This window comes from Cynara cardunculus, assembly GCF_001531365.2.
Source record: "Cynara cardunculus var. scolymus isolate 2C chromosome LG 13, CcrdV1, whole genome shotgun sequence".
NCBI classification, from domain to species: domain Eukaryota; kingdom Viridiplantae; phylum Streptophyta; class Magnoliopsida; order Asterales; family Asteraceae; genus Cynara; species Cynara cardunculus.
This window is the reverse complement of record NC_037540.1, coordinates 5,614,835-5,632,179: the sequence shown is the minus strand read 5'-3', so window position 1 is coordinate 5,632,179 and position 17,345 is coordinate 5,614,835. Positions and strand designations below refer to the sequence as shown.

Genomic DNA, 17,345 nt, shown 5'->3' with positions numbered 1-17,345 from the left:
CCTATATATATATATATATATATATATATATATATATATATATTTTCTGAAAATGTATATATATATATATTTTTTTTTTCTGAAAATGTCATAATTACATATAATCGTGTTATTAACCAAACATAAAAGGAGCCACACAAATTATATATCACATCAACATCTCCGCTTTCTATATCTTTAATAGTTTATGTAATTTATTATATATTAATAATAATAAATGTAGAAAATGGATAATATAAAAATTGGAAACTATATAAATTTTTTATTTTGGTATCATTTTAATTGTTTTGACGAAAACTTTTTAATGATATACATTTTGTTACAAAAAAATAAATTATAAATTAATCAACACATATAAACAATTCATTATGAATAAATTGGTAATTTTACTTGGTTCGTGTCATGTATAAGGGTTCACTTTTGCCAATATGTTAGACTGTATTTAACCACAAATCTATCCAACTCAATCTCAATTAAAATATTTTCATTCTCCTTTACCTATACAATCTTCAACTTCAATCAAATTATGTTTTCTTATTGTTCATTAATGATCCAATTCAATCTAAAACATTATTTTGTAAAAAAAAAAATATATATATATAATATAAATATTTTTATCACATATAATTATTATTTCTAATTTTAAGTCTAAAAATAGATTAAACAGACTATTGCATATTTTAAAACGTAATTATAATTAGCATACAATAAAAAATAAATAAAACAATACTTATTTAAATTATATTACTATTGAGCTTTATTTGTAGGTAATTTAAAAAAATGAATTTTAGTATGCTTTTTAGTTTTTAACTTTTTTTGTTAAAATCACTTTTGTTTAAAATCTACCAATCATATTATGACAAGTGGCAAAAAAAAATAGTAAGAGGAAAAACAACAACAATCTTGTTCTTTTTTTTGTTCTTTTCTTTCTAAAGCTTCATTCGTCTTATTTACGATCTTATTTTGAAGATCACCCGTAAATATTACATTGTAATTTCAGACAATTAAATTACAAAATTGGCCAAGATAAAGATATTAAGGGGCCGTTTACCAAACACTTACCAGGGTAAACACTTATCAAGTTGCGTTATCTTACCGGATGAGTATGATAAGAACCAAGAATCATACCCGGTAAGAGCGATACAAAGACCATGAGTCTTACCCGGTAAGTGAGGGTGACGACTCTTACCACAGTAAGAGCTTACCGGGTAAATTGTTGCATAAGATGTCGTTTTGGTGGACTAAAATCTTATTTGATGAATAAATAATAATGTTAAATTTTACCGCTAAACACTTACCGAGTAAGTGTTTGGTAAATGGCCCCTAATACTTTATGGGACTTTTGAACAATTAAAATCATGGTCAAAACCATAAGCTTACTTTAGAAGACTTTTATTCAGAAATTTGAATACTTTAAATTATCGGCAAAATCGTAATTGTAACATTTTAGGGACCTTTTAGATTTATCAAAATTCAGGTCCTACTTTCAGACTTTTCATTAAACCTCAAGGACTAAAATTAGAGTTTACTCTAAAATAAAAGATGGCTACGATGAATTTTCGAAGCTACATGAACTAATAGTAAGTTTTCATAAATTCCCATCGTTGTAATTATGGCAGAAATCAGGGGTGTCAATTTCTTATAAGACAAATCAATTAATTCTTGTACCAACCGTACCAATTTATTAGTTAGTACCCCAATCTAATTAGTTGGTAGTAGTATCAATTATCTATATTGATTGGTGTGTGCTATTAGAAGTTGTGTACCACGGTAATACTATATTGTACTGATATATATTTTTTTAGTTATTTATTAATTAAAGTTTAATCAATAATACAACATATTCTGACTTTAAAGTTTAAATTATCTTATTTTAAATTTTGCTAAAGCATAAAATGCATGAATATATAAAACTTGATTGAATTCATTCATTTAACTCTAACAACTTTAATATAAATCAGAGTAAAATACACTTTTGATTCTTATTATCGTCACTCACTATCAAGTCTAGTCCCTCTTTTAAACTAATTACGTTTTTGGTCACTAATAGTTGCCACTTTGTTTCATATTTGGTTCTTGTGACTAACTCTGTTAAAAAAGTCAGTTAACTTCAAGGGCATTTTGGTCTTTTTATTAATCCCTAAAATTTCTAATAAAAATTAAGTAAATAAATCATTATATATATAAATATACATACCCTAACATAACAGATACCCAAACCCTTCACGATGACTCTTTCCTGCCATCCTTATCCGACACAACTCCAATGGTACCACCCTTATTTGAAGATCCGATTCACCCTCTCCGGCCATATGGGTTCGATGGTTTCTTGTCCCATCGCCTTCTTCTTCACGGAAAGTACCCCAACCCCTTTTACTTGACGGTTCATATACCTTACCAGCAGATCCTTCTTCTTCATGGCGACTACGATCAATACCCATGTCGCATCAATGTTACAGAACGCCGAGAAGAACACCATCCTTCGCTTTCCTTTTCGAACCCAAATTTGAAGGTTTTTGATATTTTTATATGGGGTTGTTAGATTTGAAGCTTTTCCATTTTCTTATTTATGTTTGTCAGATTTGAAGCTTTTTGATTTCCAAATTTGAGTTGGTTAGATATGAGTTTTGATTTTCAAGTATGAAGCTTTTCGATTTATATATGATGGTTTACTATATTTGTTTGGTTTTATTTTTGTGATTTTTGATTCAAGAATCCAGTTAGCATTAATGGGGTTAAGGGGATCGTTTGGTTGCATCACACAATTCAACTCCAAGAACTCAAGAAATCAAAAGTATATATGTGTAACACTTTTTGTTTTTGATTTTGGTTATATATGGATGGATTTGGATCTGTTTTAGATGGATTTGTTTTTTATTTGTCGATATTGGACCTTAAAGCTGGTATGGTAGACGTTGTTAGTGTCCATGGAAGGGGAGCTATATTGGTGCTGATAACGTTGGACGAGGGTTGTTGCAGGTGTTGGTTCCATTTTTAGGTTTTTGTTGGTGTTTATTTTCCTAAGCTACCCAAATGTTACGTCTTAAGGATCGTTTACCAAACACTTACCTAGTAAGTGTTTACCAATAAAATTTAACACTATTATTTACTTATCAGGTAAGATTTAAGTCCACAAAAACGACATCGTATGCAACCGGTAAGCGCTTATTGTGGTAAGAGTTGTCGCCCTCACTTACTGGGTAAGATTCTTAGTCCTTGTCTCGCTCTTACCGGGTAAGATTCTTGGTTCTTACCTTATTCATCAGATGAGGTAATGTTACTTGGTAAGCGTTTACCCAGGTAAATGTTTGGTAAACGGCCGCTTAGTTTAGAACATTCAACAACTTTGCTTGGATCTGGTGGTTCTCATGATGTCTCAAGCTTTGTAGCCTTCCATTTTGATGATGCTAGACAATCTAGCATGGATTTATGTGTTTGGTTTTACCAGAGAAGATGAGCGATAGCTAGAGAGGGTGAATTTGATGATGTTGGACAATCTAACACGGATTTTGTGTTTGGGTTTACCAGAGAAGATGATCAGAGGGTGAGGGGTAGCCAGAGAGGGTGAGGTGGGATGGGATGCATCAATTGGTAGTCAGTTATTGATGGTATGTGTAACTAAAAAAATATTTAAAACAACAAAAAAATACAAAAAATCTAATAAAAAAAGATACAAAAAGTAAAAATACCATAATGTCCTTTAACTTAATTGAGTTTTTGTTAACAGAATTAACAAGATAAACCAAATCTGAAACAAAATGACAACCGCAATGACCAAATCCGAAACAAAGTGACAACCACAGTGACCAAAAGTGTAATTAGTTTAAAGGAGAGTTATACTTGATGGTGAGTGGCAACCACAGGGACAAAAATTGTAATTTACTATATAAATTTTCTTATTTTAGTAACTTGTGCACACCTCCACGGTCCATCATGCTTGTATTAGACTATTAGTGATTGTTTCTACTATATGAAGATTATTTGAATGCTTGTATAGGTAGAGATAAATATGTTCTTTGAATACTCGATGGTAAAAATAAAGGTGCATCTAAATTTAGTTGATAAAGATGTCAATTTAAATAAATTTGTAATTTCAACTTTTATGATGCTGAAAAAAACCGTACAAACAGTTCTAACTGAAAAAAATTGGTACCAAGTATTTTTGGTTGGTACATAGTATAAAATTTTATGTACTAATTATAATTGAATGATACAGGATATATGGAGAAAAAAAACATAGTATCATATCATGTTCATCCCTAACAGAAATTACAACTTTAAAAGTTCTAGAGCTAAATCGAAATTTCTAAAAACCATTTGATATTAAAATAAAAGAAAGAGAAATTATGGATTTGGTTCATGTGACTTTAAATTTGTTTTATTTGGTCAGTAGAATTGGTTTCTTCCAATATAACCCCTTAGAATTTATTTACTTTAACACATTGGTCCCTACCATTAACGGCTTTGACTCACATCCGTTATAATGAGGGACGTTTTGATCTTTTACCAACTTTGCTAAAAAAATAAAAAAAAAAATATGACCCATCCCCCCTCCCCAACCGGCACACTTCTTTGTTAGAACTTCAAAACCAAAACCACCACCGCGTACCTTCATCTTCTCTGCCCAATCATTTTTTTCCGATCATCTACTCCTACCATCACACACCATAACACACATATCCAAAAACTCAAATACAATATCAAAATCAAACCCAAATCTAAACCGAATATCAAAATCAATCCTTAACCCTAATCACCAAAACTCAAAATCAAAAACTTAAACTAATGTTAAACAATCGTCACTAGATTAAAAAAAGAAAACACACTAAATCGGCTCAGATCTGCATCTCGTACTTGGTTTTTGTTTATAATTTGAGTTGCATAGTGGGAACTAAACATGGACAAAATCAATGGTCCGGGGGAAATAGGACGAAACGTGTGGGTTTCAAAGGAGGATGTCGATGGCGGTTTTCAAAGGAAGTCACTGACAATGTGGATGAAATAGGGATGAAATCAATCTCAGCACCATCACTATAACCACCGTGCACTTTTTCTTCTTTCTTCTCTTCGCTTTCAACCAATCCCGTTCTGGACAATTTATAGGTCTTGGGTTAGTTGTAAAAGAGGGCTTCGATATGTACAAAAAAATCTTCAATACATTGTTTTTATCATCAAATATTGAATTCAAGATATGTTAATAACTCCTATAAAACCGTTTTTCCAAGTATTTCTAAACACGAAATCAATCAATAATTATTTCTATATTAATATCATCTAACATATCATGTTACATAGCATCGTCAATCCATTCCACTATCAAAACATCTTATGATATACCTTTAATATATATATATATATATATATATATATATATATATATATTGACATCATTTATGATTACAATGTTGATTGTTCGAAGTAACATCCTATTAATTGAATATAAACCAGTTGGGTTTCTCTCACCTCATGTTAATGTGTTTAATCATTGTTTTAAACTTTTAGAGATAAAACACACTTTTTCGGAACCATCAATCTTAGATACAAAAGTTCATATAGGTTATAATTTGATATCTTATTCTTGTTTTAGAGATAAGAGAGTACTTAAGATTCATGCATTCAGTATTAGGCAATAAAGAGATAATAATATATGAATAAACAAATGGAGTTTTGAAATCCTAAATATAGATATAAGTTGGACCGTCTCATATGGTTAGTAATTTTTCCAAAAAAGATAGGAGTTTGCATAATACAAAAATAGAATTCATGTGGACGGAAGAATCAAAAGAGTCGGTGAGAGATGAATGATAAAGAATATATCAATGTTTTCTAGGCAAGTAGTTTTATAAATTGATATTAGATAAAAAGTTTAAAAAACAATAAGCAATACTATAAAAAGAACACCCAATTAACTTTTTACATATTATTTTATAATGTAATTAAATAACACAGGCCCTTAGTACATAATATTAAATTTATTTTGAATCCTATTAGATATTAAAAAAATTATATCTCTTCTATTTATTTATTTTTTTGAATTACCATTACATATTAAAAACAACTGAGCCCTTTTTTCTTGGTGGGCTTGGTGCATGCAAGGATGGCCCTCCTCTCAACACCACCACCACCGTGAAGGCGTGAACCCATGTGGAACAATCCTATATTGATGGGTTTGGGTTTTAAATTTAGGTTCGATTTTGATGTTGTGGTTAGGATAAGGATTTAGGTTTTGTTGTTATTGTGTTTGTGTATGATTGTATAAGGTTGCCGTAAAAGAGATACTCGTCAATGGTCTTCACTCAAGAAGAATGGGTGGAATGATGCAGGCTTTCGAAGAGAAGGGTAGGGATGCGGGCTAATTTAATAATCTAATAATAAAATTTGAAAATACACAAAAGAAATGAGAAAAAGACTAAATTATCTCTCAGTTAAGGAAATTGGGTTAACAGTTGTTAGTGACAAGGACTGATGTATTAGAAAAATGCAAACTATTAGGATTATCTTGAAATAAACAAATTCTAGGAATCAAATCCGAAACAAATTTAAAACCACATAAACCCAATCTGTAATTGAATCTAAAATAAAATAATCAACTAATAATAAAATTCAGGTCAATGTTGCTCCAAAGTCCAAAGTCCAAACTGCCTCGCTTTCAGACTCAGACTCATGCCTCACTCCGTCACAAGCCCTACGGTTCGGCCCACATCCATCTCAGGCCCACAACAACAACCCATTTCCATGGGCATGGAGGCATCGACTATGGACTATGAACCCAGTTGGTCCAGACCTGGATCGACCCACATCAAATGGAATTTTGGGATTTTATGGAAATGGAATGAAGTCGAATAAACTGATTATTTCAATTCTTTCATATTTCTACGAATAAATAAATTTTTAGTATCTGTTATATTTTCGTAAAAAGTTAATTACCGATAATCTCAATCGATCTTATACCATCCAAGACCACCAACCACCGCCATAAGCATCTCATCTCAAACCATCTCAATACAAACTTAAAACACAAAACATTTCAAGAAAATTGAAAAAAAAAAAAAAAAAAGATTAACAAAATACCATCATCAAACCAATAAAACATGAATATAACACCTTAAAATAAAAATCTTAGCAGATGCACAAGTCCTTAAATAAGACCACAATGCAGGAGAGTTTAGGGTGGGTTTCAGGGCTTCTCTTTTTGTTTCTTCAGTGGGGGCTTCTCTATAGATGGAAGACATCGTTAAAACCCTCGAAGGAGGGGGCAGTCGTTGAGAGAAGCCACGGTAAAAACCCATGGAGGAGCTCAAGAAACCGTCAAGGCACCAGTAACTCACAAGGGCTTATCAGAATATCGAAGAAGGCAGAGTTCAGTAAATCATCAGCAGGGTATCTGAAGGTCCTTTAGGGTTGAAGTAAAGGGAGTGACCTAAAAGGAGAATTATACCCTCATGTGCAAGTCACATGGGAGGGGCCTAACGGGAGCCAAGCTAACAGTGTCAGTGGCAAGGACCAAAACAGAACAAAAGTGCAACTTACTCCGAATATTTCCTCGTACAGCAATCATGTTATATTGAATGAATACGATGTCAGAATTATGGAAGTTATAACATCCCAGGATGAAAAAATGACTACCAAGTGGCAAGCATTGCTATTTAGAACCCTCTTTCAGGTCAATTCAGAGCATTGAAAATGTAAAAAGATTAATTTGATGTTAATGTACGCAAAAGAGGTTCAAATAACATGTAGAGAAGGGTTTCATTTAGAATCACCCAATTAGCTGTTTTGCAACACACAATTTCATTGTCTAAAGATGCAGAACATGTGATATCAAGATAAAGCTTCAAGGGGTGGCAGAAGCCATACACATTCATCAACCACCATAAATGTAGCCTTGTTTTCAACGGCTTCTTTCAAATTATCAATCAAACTTACTCTCTATTCTTCAAGAACCCCTTTCCTATCATCTGCACAAAACCAATTCACATATGAATTCAAGCCACCACCACTCTGTTCATATGTTCTAAGATAATGAAACGAACACTAACCATTCCCACTATCCCCTGAATCATCATCACTCAACCGTTGAAAAGAATGACTGGATTCCAAACACTATGAATAGAATTCCACCCGATAGTGCAATCTGCATCAGATTCAGTGATACTTATTGAGCCGCATACAGGAAACAAAAAAAAATCAAGAAATCAATGAAATTGGTGAGCATATTACGAATTTTTCAGATATCTGTGTTGCCAAGCTCTTCCCTCCAAAGACAGCAGCAGTCTGACACAAAGCTTGCCCTCTTAAGAAAGACACATAAATGATGGCAAAATGTCAATAACTCAAGTAATACTAGTGAAGTTACAAGATTTTCTTTAATTCACAAGTCACTTTAATCATATTATTTACAAGATTTAGATTCCACTGTGTATATACTCCTGTTGTCAAGTTAAGTTATATATATATATATATATATATATATATAGAGAGAGAGAGAGAGAGAGAGAGAGAGAGAGGGGCAAAGGATCATGTGAGAAAAAGAGTTAAGGTGAGAAGCGAAAGAAGGGATCTCCACCCTTGATCACTTCTATTCTCATGCCCACCCATGAATTGCGCTTTAGAAGGGAATTGACCCGGTGCATCTCACTAGTCTTGACCTTCAATTAGGATCGATCCAAGGGTGGCGATCCCTTCTTACCGTTCTCAACATATCTTCCCTTCTCACCAGAACCCAAACTTATATATATAGCATTTGTAAACACAAACATGAAGGAGATTCATTGGAGGCATTTCTAGGACCCAAATCATTGTCATAGACTAAAATTAGACAGTAAACACTTCTTCGTCAAAACCTCAAAAACAGCAAACAGGCATTATGTGGCATTCGCCATCCAAGTATCTTAGATGAGGCTTTGATGATATATGTGGGTGCTAATAATATTATCATTTATGGTGACGAGAAAACTGTCTTTTTACTGTTTAATGCACCTTATGTAAATGGTTGTGAATGAATGGAAAGAAATTTCATTTGAGAATTGCATATGAAAAAACAGCACAAAATAACTGGAGATGGTTGACGTACAAAATTCCTCCAAGGACAACACCGAGCGGGTTCTCAGCTGCAGCCAGTCCAATGGTAGCTAGCTGAAAATTTAGTACATTTCACATTTCAGTAAATATCAAATGCATGCAAATCTATGATGCCTAAAGAATGACACTCACCTGGCTTTTGTCACCCCACTCACCAAAGAAAGTAATAGAGAATGCCTGTTGAAATAATCATCAATTGGAAATCATATAGTTTCATAAATAAGTGAGAGTTTCTTGGTCCTTACCTTCAGAAAAATGGGTGAGAAGAATTGAGCAAAGAACGGCCTGTTTTTCTTCTTTTTAGCATCATGATCAACCTGTGAAAACATAATATAGGATGGCCAGGTGCCAAATTTTGAGATATATTAACTCCTTGAGTTCAAATAATTTACATCAAAAGAAGCTTAATACATATCATCATAAGCTCACCAAATCATTAGTTGTTTGGATTTGGATGGATAATAAATAAAAAATGCAATTCTTGCATTACCTTGTCATTCCCTCTAGTTGCTCCACTGCTAGCTTTTAAATCAGCATCCTACACACATGATCAGAAAAAAAAAATCATTTAAGGGGTGTACAATGGGAAGCAACAAAAGGCAAAAGAAACGGACCAATTCCGCTTCGACTTCAGCCAATTCCTCTGACTCCCTGTTTACAGAAACAAGATCCGATTCCATAAATCCCTATCATAATTTGTTGTGAAGATGCAAATGTCCATCAAATTAAAAGGAGAGAGTTACCCTCCATGAAATGCATCCCAAATAGACCATAGCCCGAACCCCAAAAACAATATAGTAGCTATATGCTTAGTCAATGTTCTCGAGATCTGCAATCATGAATCACAACGCACTCATTCACAGGTTCAAAATAGTGACATAAGAGTTTAACAGAATAACCCACGTAAAAAAGAGAGCATTTTTCACAACCAACTAAAAAATGTGTTATCTTTCCATATAACCATAACAAGTCAACTACAAGAGTCATCTACCCTGTAACCATGATAACATACTAACCACCAAGCTGACCATGAGCATATTACAATCTGGAAATACATCCTGTTGCAATTTCCCAACTTAGAATAATATCTATGGGGAACAGAAGTTGACTTCGAGGAGGCAATATTTTAATAAAAGATGTACTACAAATAAAGAACGTTAGACTGACTACGGATACAAATAAAGAACTTAAGAGGGTTAGACTGAATATGGATATAGTATAAGATCATAACCACGGGGACGCAACAACATCAATATCCAAATTAAGTAACAAACATACCAGGTTTGGAGCAGCCCAGCCAACAGCAGCAGACAGAATAGTCATAACCTAGAAATCAGTCAATCGACTTTCTAAGGCCTCAATAATAGAAACTAATATCAGAAAAATGGCAAGAGAATAGAACTTACGATTAAAGCTGAAAGGCAGCCTGCCAAAACATATCGCCTGGGGTGACGCATCGCCAAAATCTAAAATCACGATCATAACGTGTTGTGAATAATGGAGTTAAATATGTATTTCATTTGAAACTCACCATAACGCGTTTAACGGTTTTCCATCAAACAAACTAAAAAAAGAAAGGAAACAAGATTCCAAGAAAATAGGATAAGCAATGAATGTTTTGTTTCTTAAGTGTAATATTACCTCCATCTCAAATTTTGAGAAATGTGTAGATCCATTCTGAAGAAAACAATGGTATGATTTTGTCTTATTTACTAACATTTTTCAATCTTTAAAAACACACTACACCAAGATTTGGCATAATGGCATCAAACAACATGGTGTAGCTGTTTTCTTGGACCGAAATAGGTTTGGAACTCTAGAGATGACCAAAAGAAAGTCAAAGAATGTTATCCAAAATTTTAAGGTTCGATTATCACTTGCTTAGATATTATCGTTGGATCAAGTAAGACTTTCTGGATAACTTAAATCCAATTCCTTATGATAATTAAACTACACATGAAATAGAATCTAGAGAATGAAATTCAAGATTGAATCTGTGATTCATATAGTCAACCTTTCGATTGTTTGTCACTGCTGTTCGAAATCAATAGCATATGATATGTGATACCGCAAGTGGAACATTTATCGATTGAAGTTAATCAAATTCGCTACTGAAATCAAATTTCAAATAATACCCAGATGACAAAATAAGGTTAATTAATAACAACTAAACTCACCGCAGCTGCGAAAAATGTCTTGTCTCCGATTTCAGAGAGCACAGTCATCGCAAGGGACTTGCTAAACCCCTAATTTCACCAGACACGTTAGAAAAGGCTTCAAATCACCATGCAAAGAAAGGAGAAATTCGTTAAATTGAAATGGAAAAACGGAACTTACTTGAAGAATTGATAAGCTCATGATGGGTGTTGTCCAAGAACAACAAAAGGAGAAACCCTTTTTGTGGAGAAACAAGAAGAAATGGTTGAGTTAATTATGGAAGAGATATGAAGGTGATTATGAAGAAATGAAAGTGTGATTTTAGATGCGGGAGTGGGTGGAGATATGAAATGGGAATCGGCAGCCGAATCCGTCCAGTGCGAAAAATGAGAGCAGGAGGAGGTACGAGAGAATCTGGGAAGAGGGGGCTGTGTGCTTGTGAGATCAAGAAAGGTACGCTTTGTGCACACAGTCGTATTGCGTGGTCAAACAACCATGAAAAAACCCAAATTTAGCCGATTAATTTGAGGGATTAAACTCGTCAGGTCCCGTTTGTCTCGTGGGAACGTAATTGATTTGGTGATTTCAATTTTAATTACATTCCAATTTCATGTGTTGGTTTCTTGGATTTTTTTTGAATTTAAATTTATAAAATTTAATTAAATCCTTATAAATATAAGATTTTGAAATCCTTAAAGGATGTTTTGGTTTCGTAAGTTTGTATGAAATAAGATTTTAAAAATGTTAAAACATTTGTTTTGTAATAATCGATTAATAATTATTTATATTTTTCTATAAATAATAGAATCCAATTCTTTTCCAAATCATATAAACCAAATACACCAATGATTTCAAATGCATTCCAATCCAAACACTTTCAAATCCCAAACCTCCATGTAATCCAAATCCCTCAAAAACAATCCTACAAACCAAACGAACCCTAAAATATCGATATTTCTATCAAATAAAATACAAACCTATGATGGTAAATATCTTGAATCAATAAGGTCTCCTTTTAAGATTGTAATGGATTTAGAAGGATTTGGAATTTAATTCCAATTAAATCTCATGTTTGGTTTAAAAGGTTTCGTGAATTCAAAATCATAAACATATAGGATTTTAAAATTTCATGGAGGTGGTTGGTATTTCATGGGATTTTATAAGATTGTATATAATAATATTTTAAAATATGTTTAAAACATTTGTTATGCAATAATCGATTAATAAAAAGGTAATTTAACAATTACTATAATTATTTATAATTTATTTTTATGATTATTTATAAATAATGAAATTCAAGTTCATTTCAAATCCTACAAAACAAACGCATCAAAAAATTTAAGTCCTTCAAAATTCTTCCACAAATTCCAAATCCATCATACCAAATGCCCCTAAAGTGTTTTTTAGTACACAAATTCAAAAGAATTGGAATGATCAATTCCTTTGACCAAATTCCAATTCATTTGTTTGGTTCATATATTGAAATGGGTGCTATCCTTTGAATTCATGTGAATTCACAAGTTAAAGAATTGATCATTCTTTGAAATAAGTGAAGCAATTGAATTCCATCATCACCAATCCTTTGCCCCCATCACGACCATGTTATTACTACTACCGTCACGCCCACCCCAAATCACCCCACCCCCACACTACTACTTTCGTCAGTAGGCATGGCAACGGGGTGGGGACGGGGTGGGTTTTGCAATCCCCTCCCCTGGTTTATAGTGACAACTCCCATCCCCGGTCCCCGACAGCTACGGGGATTAACATCATGTCCCTAGTCAAATTATGGTCAAAACCTGGTAGTAGTAGTTATACCTCACCAATGAGCCTGGTGACCGTCCGAGTGGCGTAGGGGAGGACGAGTGACGGAGTGAGAGACTGAGGGCCGACGACGAGTGACGGAGTGAAAGACGATGCGACGTTGACTAATTGAGGTTGGTTGTCGATGAGTCCAACAACAAGTGAAGGGAGATTGGCAGGGAGAGAATGATTACTTGACCCAAGGATGGGAAGGATTTGGGCCAACATTATTAGTCCAACAACAAGTGAAAGGAGATGGGCCAACAACAGTGCGGTCTAAATATTATTAATATACCGGATACAGGACAGGTCGGGGGATATAATACTCGGCCCCTGCCCCAACCCCTGTTTGCCTTTACCAGGGATCCCGACCCTGGCCTCGGGACCCATTTTAGCAGGGAATCCCCGTCCCCATTCAGGTTGGGTGAACCAGGTTCCCCACTGGATCAGGACAAATCATCATCCCTAACCGTCAAAACCACCACCCATTTTACTCTACTCCCAACGCACCACTGACCATTATGCCACTACTGTTGTCATCACACCAACCACCCCACCCCCTGTCACCTACCCACAACCCTACTACGACCATGTTACTATCGTCACTGTTACACCCCTACACCACTATTGTCATCGTCACAACTGCTACTCGCCCCCACTTTACTCTAACCTCCAACCCACCACTATGTCACTATTGTTGTCGTCACACCTATCCACCCCACCTGCTACCCCTGCCCAACCAAAACCGACCACCATGCCACTATTGTCGTTGTCACAACTACCACCGCACCCCTGCCCCTTCTCCCACCGCTTCCTACCCACACCCTACGGACTACTATGCCACTACTATCGTCATCACAGCCCCCTCGGTATTACCCACTTATGTGGGTTCCTAGAGGGTGGGACAGGGAGGGGGATAGTCTGGGCAGGAATAGGGATAGGCGGTCGGGTAGTGGCAGTGGGGTTTGGGTAAGGTAACAGTCAAGGGTGGGTGGGGGTGAGTTGGGTTTGGTGGTTATTGTGACGAAGACAATAATAGCATGGTGGTCGATATGGGTTGATTGGGTGGGGTGGAGGTGAGGAGGGTGGGGGTGGTCTAAACAGACATGGAGATTTCAATTCTTTTGAAAGATTTCATTCTAATTTCTACCAACCGAACGCATAGTCAAATTCCATTCCAATTCCTTTAAAGTCATCTTTGATGAATTTCAATTCCACCAAATCCCATTATGTAAACCAAACGCCCCTTAAATATATAATTGTAAATATTTTGAGAATCAATAAATATTCATAAATATTATTAATTATGAATAGCCATTTATGATACTCATTATTAATATTTATCATGATATTTATTACAAATGTTCATGAATATTTAATTTTTAGGGATCTTCAAAAATATATTAAAATAAACTAGTCCTTACTTTTATATATATATAGAGAGAGAGAGAGAGAAAAAGAAGAGAGAGATTTTAAATAGAAACATATTACCAATGTGAAAACATAAAGAAGAAAAAACAGATAAAAAAAGTATAACAATATTGATGTTAAATTAAAGTAATAAAAGAATAATTTTTTATATATTATGTTTCGCTTGGGTTTCAAATTTTTGATCATATTTCGTATTTTCAATTAATAATGGGAGGACATAGTATTTATCTCTTAAAAATAAAGTTTAAAAGGTATCTTAATCACATTCTTTAGTTCAAATCAATATGATCGAGATCTATCTTTTTTTTATGTTCCAAGATCTTTATTATTAACTATTTGGGTTATGGCATGCTTGTTAAGAATTAGGCAAATGTAATGGAAAATCTTTACCCTGGATTTGAATCAAGGCGTGGCCATGTAGGTTCATTTTGTGATGACTCCAGACCATTCATGGTCGTCCAATGGATAAACAATGCACATAAGCTTACCCGAAAACATACGGTTATCCAGGAAAAAAAAATATTTCTATTGTTTCTATCTGAACCCTTATCTTTCTTTCTGTATATATTCGGTTAGAGTTGGGTTCTGGTGAGAAGAGAGTTATTGAGAGAATTTTAAGAAGGGATTACCACCTTTGGATGCACGTTAGCATGAGATGCACTTAGATATACTGGGTCAATTTCCATGAGAAACACAATTCATAGGTGAGCAAGAGATTAAAAGTGATTAAGAGTCCAAATCCATTCTTACGCTTCTCATTTTAATTATCCTTACCATACGATCCTTCGCCTATCAATTAGTTTTATAGGTCAAAATAATCTACTTAATCAGTTTTAAAAGTCCAGTGATTTATTCATTTAGAAAATGTTGATGGACTTGATCATTCAAAATATTAAAGTTCGTTGGTTCTTTTTCCGACTTTTTCCATTATTTTACCACATTAACCGATTTTATAGGTCAAATTGATGGTTTTAGAAAGTTCAAAATCTCATTTTTCTAAAGAAGTTAACCAACATCTTAATCGCTTAAATTCGGAAAATCGGCCTTTTCTATAAATTTCTTCAGGGGTCGTCTACCCAACACTTACTCAATACCTGCTTACCGAGTCACTTACCTTACCGAATGAACATGATAATGACCGAGAATCTTGCTCAGTAAGAGCGATGACAAGGACCAATAGTCTTAACTAGTAAGTGAGGATGACGACTTTTACTTGGTTAACACTTATCGAGAATATGATACCATTTAGAAGGACTATAACCTTACTCGATAAAATAAATAAGAATATCGAATCTTACCGATAAACTCTTACCAAATAATCGTTTAAATACACTAGTTCTTAATTCTCTATGGAAATTTTGATCACCACTCGACCAAAGCTAAGGCCTAAGGGGTCTCTTCCTTTTGTCTTTTGGCGAGCAAGTTGGTTTCTTTATAAATATTAAAAACATTTGACAAAATACAAAATAATAATTTATTATTTCAATAAATTGAGATATTTTATGTTTTACATTATTGAGTACTATTAGTTAATTAATTTTTGTTATGTATCATGTCAATCGTATGCTTATATATTTGATTATCTTATACAACATTTCATTAAAAAAAATTAAAAACCATTTTTTATATAAGAAATATTGTTTATTAATACATATTACTTAAAATTCAATATTACAAATAAATTATGCATAAGTACAATTTATTAAGCTTCATGTTTGAATTTGTGTAACTAACTGTAGATAAAAATAATCAAATACATGATAAAATTCTTATTTTAAATATAAAACCTAAAGCATAGTTAGGATAATTATTCATTTATAACAGAATACTTAGTTATTATCTTTATAAAAATTATATTATTAAACCAAAAATAAATTACTTCGTCATGAAACCTAAATTAAATTATAATAAAAAAATTGAATTAAAAAAAATTACACAAAAATTGAGAACTTTTATATATTTTTTAATTTTTTTATTATATCTTCAAATTTATATTTTATTAAGAAAAACACTATTGTTTGTTCAAAGCCACATAAATTCGTATTATAACACCGATAGAAACCAAAAAATTAAAATGAAACATTGAAATCAAGATATATCTCGCTGCATTGCGCGAGTACCCTTCTAGTAACCATAAACACGTATAAAGTTAAACTTAATCAATGAATAATACCATACGAAAAGCGAAAACCCCATAAAAATAGAGAAGTTACAAAGTTTGTCGTTCAACTATCTTCCAAAAATTGTTATGTTAGTAATTAATTACAAAATATATTCTTAGATTTTCTAAATAAAGATTGCACAACATCCATCCTTTTGTTTGCCTCTACTAAATAACGAAAAGAGTGATTATCCTTTCTCGTTCATGTGATTTGTTGTTTATTGTTATTTCCGTTCTCATCTTTGAAATTTGTTTTTTATCATTGTAGTTTTCATATCATTTCTTTTTCCGTTCTTAAGATTAAATTTCTTAGAAAATGTCCGTTAAGTTCGAGATGTATCGGTCTATTTATATTTTCTTTATTTGTCTTTTAACATCCAGATTCAGGTTCCCTTAGGAATTCCTTTTTTTCTCCTTGAGTGTCAATTTTTAGGAATTGGTCTTTTTAACATTTTCTTTGATCAAGTTCCCAATTTCCATTAAAATTAAGAGGCCGTTTATCCAGTGTAACAACTTGTCCCACATGAATAGAAGGCGAAAATTGTTAGCTCATTATAAGTCTCAAATAGTGTGCTACCAATAACTTGCAGCATGGTTTTAAGTTGGATTTGAAGTTATTGGGGTTGTTCGTTGCTTTGGGCTAGGTGTTACATCCAAACACTTACCCGGTAAGCGTTGACGAGTAAGAAGATTGTAGTCGATCAAAATGATA

At 33.3% G+C, this 17,345-nt stretch overlaps 1 protein-coding gene across 1 annotated transcript; it reads right to left on the bottom strand.

Moving 5' to 3' along the window:
* Window positions 1-7,677: 7,677 nt before the first annotated feature.
* LOC112525631 (GDT1-like protein 4) lies at window positions 7,678-11,721 on the bottom strand. Its single transcript, XM_025135833.1, has 13 exons — window positions 11,419-11,721; window positions 11,259-11,327; window positions 10,488-10,547; window positions 10,360-10,407; window positions 9,825-9,910; window positions 9,696-9,732; window positions 9,572-9,619; window positions 9,327-9,398; window positions 9,214-9,258; window positions 9,074-9,135; window positions 8,221-8,293; window positions 8,040-8,134; window positions 7,678-7,958 (listed from the first exon to the last, which is right to left on the bottom strand). Exons 1-12 carry the CDS (start codon window positions 11,437-11,439, stop codon window positions 8,066-8,068), a joined length of 690 nt encoding a protein of 229 aa, XP_024991601.1. The 5' UTR covers window positions 11,440-11,721; the 3' UTR covers window positions 7,678-7,958; window positions 8,040-8,065.
* Between the last annotated feature and the right edge of the window lie 5,624 nt (window positions 11,722-17,345).